The sequence below is a fragment of the Galeopterus variegatus genome, unplaced genomic scaffold (genome assembly GCF_000696425.1).
Source record: "Galeopterus variegatus unplaced genomic scaffold, G_variegatus-3.0.2 Scaffold1910, whole genome shotgun sequence".
NCBI classification, from domain to species: Eukaryota; Metazoa; Chordata; class Mammalia; order Dermoptera; family Cynocephalidae; genus Galeopterus; species Galeopterus variegatus.
Genome location: NW_007728021.1, coordinates 77,478 through 87,521, shown reverse-complemented (window position 1 = coordinate 87,521; position 10,044 = coordinate 77,478). Strand labels below are relative to the sequence as shown.

The window sequence follows — 10,044 nt, the reverse complement described above, 5'->3', positions numbered from 1 at the left end:
GCCTACCCTCCTTTGTGTTTCTGTATCTATCACTCAGGAGGCTCCCTGAGAACAAAAACTGCCCCTCACAATGGGAGCTCCCCGAGGAAGAGGGTTTGTGCAGACATCTTGACTGCAACAGTCAGAGACCTCCAAATTGTTACCACATTTTCACACTCCAGAGGACTCTTAGGTACTCCCACTCAGGGATTTGGAAGGTATAGCTGAACCCAACCTCAGTTTACTTGACAGGGCTCAGCTATAGGGTCTCATTTGTCATATTGGGGGAGGGTTGGCCAGACTGATAGATTGTGAATTCTAGAATTCTATCAAACAGGGGCCAGGCACCTTAAAATTACCTGAGTTCTGACCCGTTGCCAGGCATTTTTACATGTGCCAGTCATTGTTCAACCGCAGGACTGCCTGAGGATAAAGAGGTCATCCCAATTTCACCAACAAGGCTCAGAGCAGTTAAGAATGCCCAAGTCCACACAGCTAGTGTGCAAGCGGTGGGGCTGGCTTCAGCCACACGCCTGCATCCGGGCACCAATTTGGTCCCTTTCCTACTGCCCTGCTGTTGTCCATCCTTACAAGGGGTTTATTCAGCCCCTCTGCTTATGACCCTGGGCTGGGCCCTGTGGAGCAGCAGGGCCCCTGAAATGTCTGTCCCCACCTTGAGAGGGCTGACAAAAGACTGCAGCTGCCAGTGGAGCCATTAATGGGCAAGCCTGGGGCGTGGTCAAGGCCAGGGGCTGACGGAGGGAACTTAGAGTTTAAGGGTCTCCAGCCAGAGGCCTTTCAGAACTTCCTCTCCCTCGTCTGGGAGCAGGAAGGTCCTGGGACCCAGGTGTTGGCAGCTGCCAGGAGGCTCAAGGCTGCTGTGACTCTCCGCGGCTAGGGACCGTTGCCGGTGGTCTCGCAGGGGCGGGGCACCAGGAGGCGCTCAGAGTGGCCAGTTCCGCCGTCAAATACGGCCCGTGCCTCGAGCCAGGGTGGCCTGGAGGGGCCGTCAGGGTTGGAGGCCAAAGGCGTCGGGCGGTGAGAAAATTTTCGGAAGCCAAGCGGATCTGCACACACGCGGGCGCTCGGCCCACCCCGACGGGGCTCCGTCCACGCACAGCCCCGACCCCCAGTCAGGGCGGTGAGGGTACTATGCTTTCGCTGGGCTTGGGCCTTCTAGAAAGTTCCCTAGGCAGACCCGAGCGAAGAGGTCAGGGGACGGCGGGGGGGGGGGGCACCAGGAACGAGCAGCTGAGAAGGGGACCTCGGGCACTTCCGGGGCCGGGGTCCTCCCTTACCTACGCCCAGGACGCGGAGCAGCTGTCCTCCCCTTCGGGCGGGGACCGAACCAACGCCCCTGCCCCCGCCACGCTCCAGTCCTCCCCACCACCCCCCAGCAAGAGGGGACGCGAGTCCCCGACGGGCGGGAGGGCGGCGCCGCGCGCTTGGCCTCCCCCAGCGGCCCCGCCCTCCGGAGTCCCCCAGCTCCCCTCCCCCACCGCCTTCCCTGCAGACCGAGGCCTGTTTTCCTCACGTTTGCCTGGGGAGGAGGGAAAATATTCTTCATTCAAAAACACCAACTGCTGGCCTCTCGGGGCCGTCCACGGGGCGCTGGGGGAGGGAGCAGGAAAGTGACTCTTGCCTCGCGCGCCCCGGCCCCGCTTCCCGCTCCCTCCGTGGGGGTCAGACGGCAGATTAAGGTTTTCTTTTATTTAGTGAAACATTCATTTGTAAGTGAATCTTCAGCGAAGACGTCCTGAGCGTGCGGGGGGGACGACGGGCGACTGGGGAGGGAAGCGAGCGAAATCGGCGCTCACCCCCTGCCGCCGGGGCCTGCTCACTCCTCCCGCGGTGTCCGGGCCTCCTGGCCTCCCTCCTGGCCTCCCAGCCAACCACGCTTCCAGGCCCCGGCCCAAGTCCTAACTTGCCCGGGAGCGGAGCCTCCTCGGGGAGAAGGGGAGAAGTCAGGGTAGGTAGGAGGAGACTCAGGCGAGCCGGAGGGTGGGGAGGGCAGGGGCCGACACCCCGCTGCTCCCGCCCCGCCTCGCGGCCACCCCTGAACCGGGTCTTAGCACCACACTGCTGCCTCTCAGGGGAGCCTGCGCTGGCTGGGGAGGTGAGGAGGAAGCGTCCTTGTGAAGCTTGACGGAAGGGTGGGGTCTTATCTGGCCCCCCATGAGGGAAGGGGTGCCAAGGCAAACAGTGATGGGAGGGGGATTTTTAACGCTGTTCTTCTCCTAAACCCTAGGAAGACTCAGGGCACAGCAGGACAGGGGCTCACAGCCTCCTCAGCTGGCTGCAGAGACCCCTCCCTCGAGAGTCACCTCTTCTGAGTCCGAAACTGTCGGAAGAGCCACTGGACGAAGAAGGGCCACAGGAAGAAGAAGAGCAGCGTGGGACCGGAGAGCCTGAGGGGCCAAGGCCGAGCACTGGGCTGCGGCCCCTGCTGCCAAGAGAGAGGGAGTACCAGGTCTCAGCCCAGCCCTTTTTTTTTTTTTTTTTTTTTTCTCCTTTTTGTCTTTTTTCGTGTCCGGCAACAGATCGCAACCCTCAGTGTCGCGCCCTACGGGACCGGGACTGGCAACGGGATCGCAACCCTCGGTGTTGCGTCCACACCTTGCTCAGCCAGTGAGCGGGAACGGGTCTGTATGTGGGATCCGAACCCTCGGCGGGAGGCCGCCGCACTCTCAAGCGGCGCACTGTAGCAGTGCGCCACCGGGCTGGCCCATCAGCCCAGCCCTTCTGAGGAACCCGCCTCAGAACTCAGTGGGAGCGTTGCCTCCCCAAGATTGTGAAGACTCTACTCCCAGGTCTGCACCACTAGAAGAAAGTGGCCTCCAGTGTGTCCCTGATGCATTGAACTCCAACTCCCTCTCACATCTTCCTCACCAGGGCAATCCAAGGTGCTATGAGAGGCTGGAAGTGCTTCCAGGGCTGTCTTCTCTGAGCCACATAGTGACGACCCTGTTGGTATGGACTGAAGACCCTATACTGTAAAGGATGTGCCACATATTTCAAGTGAGGATCCTGGGTACTCAGATTTTAGTTTCTAAATATCATTCTCCACCAGGAGCCAGGGCTCATTGAGGAAGTGAATGATTCCAGGTCTGGGGCAGGGAAGGTAGGGGTGAATGTGGGACATCTGGTACTAGAAACAATAGCTTTTTAAGAATAATGAGGACATGTTAAAAGAACACAGGACCCTACTTGAAAGGGTCTCCACTGGCCAAAGTTCTAACAGTCTGAGATCCAAAAGAATGATGATTGCAGTTGATTAGAACACTGACTCTTTAAAATCCATGAGTCCGTAATGATACTCAAAAAGAAAAGAAATTTGTCACCATTGAGGCAGCTTTTAAATCAACTCCTTACTTTAAAAATAAATAATTAAAAAGAAAGAATTAAGCACATACCCTACCTTTCCATGAGGCACCATCTTTCAGGGAAACTACAGAGAAATGATAGCTTAAATGTTAAAGGATAGAATTTAAAAGTCAATATTTTTTTGCAACTACTAAATAAATTATCAATTCAGACAGAGATTATCAATTGTTAAAAACTGTCTGACAGGGCCGGCCCGTGGCTCACTTGGGAGAGTGTGGTGCTGATAACACCAAGGCCATGGGTTCGGATCCCATATAGGGATGGCCGGTTAGCTCATTGGGTGAACGTGGTGCTGACAACACAAAGTCAAAGGTTAAGATCCCCTTACCGGTCATCTTTATAAAAAAAAAACTGTCTGGGCCGGCCCATGGCTCACTCGGGAGAGTGTGGTGCTGATAACACCAAGGCCATGGGTTCGGATCCCATATAGGGATGGCCGGTTGGCTCGCTGGGTGAGCGTGGTGCTGACAACACCAAGTCAAGGGTTAAGATCCCCTTACCGGTCATCTTTTTAAAAAAAAAAAAAAAACTGTGACAAATGGGGTTGATGGGGAACCGGATATTCCCTGGCTGCAAGAGGAAATCATGACTTTGCAATGGTGGATCAGGCTGTCACCCCTTCATCCATGCCAGCAGTCCATGCTAGAATCCCAAATGTTGGGACATCCAGATATCATATGTCCCCTGATGTGAAGAACATTACCTCTGGTGTAATCTGGTCTAATATATTTAACTTCACTCTAGTCCTTAGATCTAACTTCCAGTTTACAGGAAATACAATTTTAAAAAGGAACTAACACAGAGGATGTAATCAGACTCAAAAGGTGGAACATTCTACAGAACCACTGGCTCAGTCTGGTCAGCAAGCCAGCAGCAAGGAAAAGGACTGGTCTAAATTAAAGAGACTTAAAGGACAGAGGAACCAGATGCACTGTGTAGTCCCAAGCTGCACAGAGCAGTTAGAAAAGGCAATTTCAGGACAAGGGGGGAAATCTATATTTGGAATGGATATTTGATGATATTAAGGAATTAATAATGGTGTGTGATAAAACGTTTTTGGCTAGATAGTAGAATGTTCTTATTTTGAGAGATGTAAACCCAAATATTTCAGGGTAGAACACCATGATGTGTGTAATGTACTTAAAAATCTTTAGCATTTAAAATTAGTAAAAGTTGGGCCGGCCCGTGGCTTACTCGGGAGAGTGCGGTGCTAATAACACCAAGGCCACGGGTTCGGATCCCCATATAGAGATGGCCGGTTAGCTCACTTGGGAGAGCGTGGTGCTGACAACACCAAGTCAAGGGTTAAGATCCCCTTACCGCTCATCTTTATTAAAAAAAAAAAAAATTAGTAAAAGGTTAAAAAAAAAAGTAAAGCCCTGTAGGAGGAGAGGGGATGGTTTTAAAAAGTTATCCATTGTGTATCTGAGGAAATCCCTTCCACCACGGCTCATGTCCACTGTGCTGATCAGGTTAGGGGTCACCCTGAGATCCCCCACATCCAGCAACTCAGCCCTCTCCTGCACCCACCACCCCAGGCTTCTCAGGAACAGACCCACTCAGTTAATGGTGGGTACCAGCACAGTGGGGAGACAGACTCAGCCAGTCCCAGCGCCATCACTTATTAATAATAATAGTAATAGTAACAACCCTATTTGTGAAGGCCTTCCTGTGTGTTGGGCACTGTGGAAGCACCTATATGCATTATCTAATCCTCAGAGCAACTCAGTTAGGTTCTCCCAGGCTGTGTGCTCTTCAGGCAAGTTACTCAGTCTCTCAAAGCCTTAGTTTCCTCATCTGTAAAAGGGAGATGAAAAAAAACCTATTTCATAGGGTCGTTGTGTAGATTAAATGAGAGAATTCCAGTAAGTGCTTGGCACACAGCTGGGGCTCCAGAAATGGCAGCTGTTATTTGGTTTTCAGGAGCCCAGGAGCTGAAGAGTAAAGGGCAAGCAGATTTAGGAGTTGGGGTGGGCAGGGGGTTAACGGCTGCAGAAGTCCTGACTGAGGGACAACAGGGACGCCAAGTCCCAATACAAAGAGCAGACCTTTGCATGACCCTTCCAACTCTTGGGATCAGTCCTTTTGTTTGGTTTCTCTTCAGGCAGAGGGAGGTAATTCTGAAGCCTTTCAGACCCCTAACCTCCATGCCTGCAACATAAGCCACACCATTCTCTGGACAGGGAGGTGGGCAGGTGGAGGCATGGGGACAAGGAAAAAGTGGCTGGATGAGGAGCCCAGAATAGAGACACTCAGAGTTCTGCCCCAATCTTGCTGCAGCCCTTGAAATGGGGAGCAGGGGACTCACCTGCTTAGGGGGCTGGGACATGCTCTCCAGGCTCTGCAGTCTTCCCTGCACATCTCGCATGCTCTCCTGCAGTGCCCGAACTGTCCCCACCAGCCACGTGTCCAATTCCTGTGGCCCCAGCAGGCTACCCCCCAACCCCTCTGTGGAGCAGACACATAGGGGAGGGCACTCAGGAGGTAATTCAGCCTCAGGAGCATGGGGGCAGGCCGGGGCAGGTCCAGGGAAGTGGAGGAGCACAGCACAATCCCTTGTACCAAGTGTGACTCTTGGAAAGTCCATCCGCATGGCTGAGTAATGGGCTGCTGGGGTTTGAATACCAACACTGCCACTTTTTAGCTGTTTTACTTTGGGCAAATCAGTAACTTCTCTGAGCCTCATTTTGTCATCTGAAAATTAGGGGAAGATGTCATCTCCCTCACAGGGCTGCTTGCTTAGAGGAATACAGAAGATGCTATTTATGAACGTGCCCCTTATGGGACTTGACACACAGGAAGTTCTAGAAGGGAACAGGGCAGAAGTCACTGTTGTCCTTTGAGATTCCCAAATGGGAGGCCCAGAGAGAGAGGATGATTTCCCAAGGCCATGCAGCTGTAGGTGAGAGAGCTGGGAGAAGATTCCCATCCCAGCTGCCCTTACTCAGCACCTGCAGAGGGACAGGAGGCAGGACAGGGACTTTGCCAATCCAGACAGGTGTTTGGCAGTTTGGCTGTTCTCTCCAGCGCTCAGCACCAGACTTTCACCTCTGCCCTCAGAGGGCAGCCAAGGGAAGGCCCAGGGCACCAGAACCATGGGGAAGGACAGAAGAGGGTGAAGTGTCGGGCAGGAGCTCACCTTTCTCTCTGGAGGACACAGGGCTGTTTCTGGTGTCAGACTCTCCTCTAGGTGCTCCACTCTGCTCTGTCCAAACCTGCTGCAGTGAGTCACAGATCTAAGGGTGGGGGTGGGAACACCCAGGGCTCAGTGAGGTGGGGAAGGGGAGGAAATGGGGGGGTGGTCTCACCAGCTCAGACTCCAGCTGCTCCAGGGAATCACAGAAAACCTCAGAGTCCAGGTCCCTGGGTGGCTGGGACTCTGGGGAGGGGTTAGGTAGGGTTATCAACAAGAGGGAGGCTGTGGATGGAGGAGAGAGGTATGCAGCTGGGCCGAGGTACCTGCTCAGGAGACACCAGAGATAGTGCCACGGCAGGCACAGATGGGCCCCAAAAGTGAGGCCCTGGAGCAGGGATCCTAGAACCTGCCCCCTGGCCTTCGGGAGCACAGCAGGTCTCAGGGCACAGTGTGGCATCCGGCCTTCTCCCCTCCACTCTTCCTGTAGATCCCCACCCCACGCCCACCAGCCTGGATTTGGTCCTTTGTTCTCTTGGCCAAGCACTAACCTGGGCTTGGGGGTGCTGGCTCCTTGGGAAGGGAGGGAGGCTCTGGGACAGCCTGAACATCTCCATTCAGTACCTGCCCTTTCCAACCTGCCAAGACACAGCACCCAGAGGTGTGGCTAGGAAGAGGCTGGTACCTCCCAGTGAGATCAGGTCCCTACTCCCCATTAGCCATGACCCTGAGACCCACCCCATTAGGGGCACTGGCTGGGGTTCTTACAGGGACATCATCTGGAGCCCTCTGCCCCCAGCCCTCCTGCAACTGAGCAGCCCCCTCAGCCTAGACCTCAGACAGTTACTTAGCACTTGTGGAGCTTCCACCCAGAGGCCTTACCTGTGACCCTTCTCAGGAAGGCTTCAGGGGGCCTTGGCATGTCAGGAATCACCCGGTACAGGGGCTCGAAGTAATCAAACATGTCCTCTGCCACCTCACCCAAGGGTACTGTGTCGATCACCTGTGGGGAAGGAGGACTACTGGGGAGGGGCTGGCCCCTCCCACCACTGCCCCTCATGCTGGGCCCCTCCACCGAGCTCCTGCCCTGTCATATACCTCACCTTGTGCCCAGTCAGGGACCAGAAACAGGCAGGATTGGGGGGCAACATGAAGGTTGTGATTCTCACAGGGGTGTCAATGTGTAGGAAACATAACAGAGGTCAGAACTGGAAGGGTGGGGGGCAAGCCACTTGGCTGGACGCTCGGGGACAGAGAACCCTCAGCCCTTCCCTACCTTCTGTGCCACCAGTTTCATCTCAGTGATGTAGGCGGTCATAGCCTCCTCCCTGCTCATCTTGCCCAGGCTGTTCCAGGCGTCCCTGGGGGCAGAGGGCTGTGAGAGGGCTGGTTGACAGCTGAGGCTTGTTTGCCCGCCAGTGGGGAGCTCACCACTTATATCGTCCAATGGGGTCCCAGAACCCAGGCCGGGGGACCAGGCAGGGCCCCATGGTAGCCTGCTTGTAGTAGCTGTAGAATCGCAGCATCTCTTCGTACGAGGGGCGGTAAGAGCCTGGGCAGGGAGTTGGGAAGTGGAGGGCAGAGCATCACCCCCAGCTCCAAGAGGATGAAAAGGGGGGAGAACCATACTTGGAGAGGGCAGAGATGGTAGGGGATCCCACTCAGGGAGGGCATCTGAACAGGGGCAAGAAGCAGAGGGGACCCCCAGGACAGCCCAGGCAGAGACTTGTCTGCAAAAACTGCAGGCCTGCTTCCTCCTTTGAGTAAGACCCCAGCCGTCCTGAACCCCAAATGGGGTCCCCATGGCCTCACCGTTCTTAGGCAGGTTCTGAATGACGCTGACTGCAGCCTGGAATTGTTTCTGGCAATCTGGCTCTGGGCTTTCATTCTCGGTGCCCATGCTGCTCCGAGCCTGGGGCCCTACTTTTGAGAAAGAAGCACCCTCCGTGTGAGCAGGCTTCCAGGGTCCACCCTGGCACCCCAAGCCACAGGTCTACTTTCCAGAGGGGCAAATAAGCTCTTTAGAGGCCTTGAGAGGGCTACCCCGGGAGGTCAGAAGTTGCATCTGAGAAGACTCTTTTTCTTACCTCAAGGCAGCGTGGATGGGGCCACGGTTACCAGGACCTCGGTGGTTGGGTGGAGATGCAGGTGGCAGGGGGTCCTAGTGCCAGATATGTCTCCAGATGCGCCTTTCTAGATGCCTATGTCCAACTACCAGACAGACCAATGCCAAGCGAGGTGGAGTCAGTGAGGGGCGAATAGTCTCCTATTCTGGCCCCCCGCACCCCGGCCCGGCACTCGCCCCACGGCGCCCACTCCCTGGACACCTGGGTCGTCTCTCGCCACTTGCCTGCGGCTTCAGACTGACCTCCGAGTCCAGTCTGGCGGCGATGCGCACGCAAAGCGAGGGGAAATTTTAAGCCAATGAGAGAGCCCGTTTCACATACAGCTTCAATATCCCAACCACTTAGCGCGGCCCTTTCAAGATTATGCAAATAGTTTCACTATGCCTCTCCCAATCAGGCGGGGCTCATCCGGGGGTCGGGCTGTCCTCTCCGGACGACCAGAGGCGGGTGGCAGCGCCCCCAGGTGGACAAAGTGAAATGTTGTGGAGTCTCTCGCGCCCCCTGCTGGAAATCCGCTGGTCCGTCCGCTGAAAGCAGGCCCGGCAGAGCCGAGCTACCCAACGAAGCCTTCAGACGCTGAGGTTCTGGGGATAAAAGACAGAATCATGTCCTGGAGCCAGTTCTGGAGGACACCAGAGCTGAGTTCTGGAAGATTTAAGGGTAAGCCAGGAGAAGAATGAAGAAGGTTGTTCCTGGAGGAAGCAATCTCAGCATCAAAAGTACAAAAGGGAAGACTTGATAGGAAGAAAATTCAGGGCCCCAGAGGGTTGTGAGGACCCCGGCCAGGATGCGGGATCTCTGGGTCGGGCGTGTCGGAGAATAGGGTAGAGCGGGCCAAATAGATGGTAAATCTGTATCCTAAACAAACGCAGCTTTCCCTGTGGGATGCCACGCTGGTGGCCGCCGCCGAGTGGCGTTGTGAGCCCAGCTCTCCGCCCCGCCCAGGGCACCTGCTGCACACAGCGCAGCCACTGCACAGCCCAGCCTTCGCGTACGCAGTCCGGTGGTTCCTATACGGTAGCACGGCCACCAGAACCCGCACGCGGACCCTCACCCACGGGGTGACGTCAAGGACACCTACACAGCAGTCGGCGGCAGTCTCGGGATCACTGAGAGCCGGCTGGGGTGCCAACCTGTCCGGGCCTCGAATCCCAGAACCGGTTGCCGGGGACTCTAGATTTAGCGCCACCTCACTCTTCAGACCAGCCAGCTTCGCTACTTCTACCACTGAGGGGGCGACAACTGGCCGGGCGCGCTCGCGGGGTGGGGGGAGGAGGAAGGAGGCCATTCTATGACGTCACTGCCAGAGCCTCGGCCTGCTCCGGGTCCCCCGCCTCTCCCTGCCCCGGGTCCCCGCCTCTCTCCGCCCCGGGTCCCCGCCTCTCTCCGCCCCGGGTCCCCGCTGCTTTGCAGCGCAGCTCA

General features: G+C 55.9%; 1 protein-coding gene across 5 annotated transcripts; it reads right to left on the bottom strand.

Annotated features, from left to right (window-relative positions):
* Positions 1 to 1,669: 1,669 nt before the first annotated feature.
* Positions 1,670 to 9,317, bottom strand: ACBD4 (acyl-CoA binding domain containing 4). Of its 5 annotated transcripts, none has more exons than XM_008579543.1 (10): positions 8,584 to 9,317; positions 8,309 to 8,419; positions 7,928 to 8,048; positions 7,773 to 7,857; positions 7,379 to 7,499; positions 7,048 to 7,134; positions 6,672 to 6,742; positions 6,503 to 6,599; positions 2,304 to 2,422; positions 1,670 to 1,920 (listed from the first exon to the last, which is right to left on the bottom strand). In XM_008579543.1, the coding sequence occupies exons 2-10, from the start codon at positions 8,394 to 8,396 to the stop codon at positions 1,675 to 1,677; spliced, it is 1,035 nt and encodes a 344-aa protein (XP_008577765.1). In that variant the 5' UTR covers positions 8,397 to 8,419; positions 8,584 to 9,317; the 3' UTR covers positions 1,670 to 1,674. The 5 variants fall into 5 exon arrangements, with proteins under 5 accessions (XP_008577765.1, XP_008577763.1, XP_008577764.1 ...); XM_008579544.1 differs by lacking the exon at positions 1,670 to 1,920 and adding an exon at positions 5,672 to 5,811 and having other exon boundaries at positions 2,214 to 2,422; positions 6,503 to 6,578; positions 8,584 to 9,305; XM_008579541.1 differs by having other exon boundaries at positions 7,773 to 8,048.
* Between the last annotated feature and the right edge of the window lie 727 nt (positions 9,318 to 10,044).

Excerpts from the sequence above, each read along its gene's own strand:
- ACBD4 (XM_008579541.1), bottom strand. The coding sequence starts at position 8,383 with ATGAAAGCCCAGAGCCAGATTGCCAGAAACAATTCCAGGCTGCAGTCA. Across the intron at positions 6,600-6,671 it reads AGCAGCTGGAGTCTGAGCTG|ATCTGTGACTCACTGCAGCA; the intron begins GTGAGACCACCC and ends CCCCACCCTTAG. Across the intron at positions 2,423-6,502 it reads TGTGTCCTCCAGAGAGAAAG|GGGCCGCAGCCCAGTGCTCG; the intron begins GTGAGCTCCTGC and ends TCTTGGCAGCAG.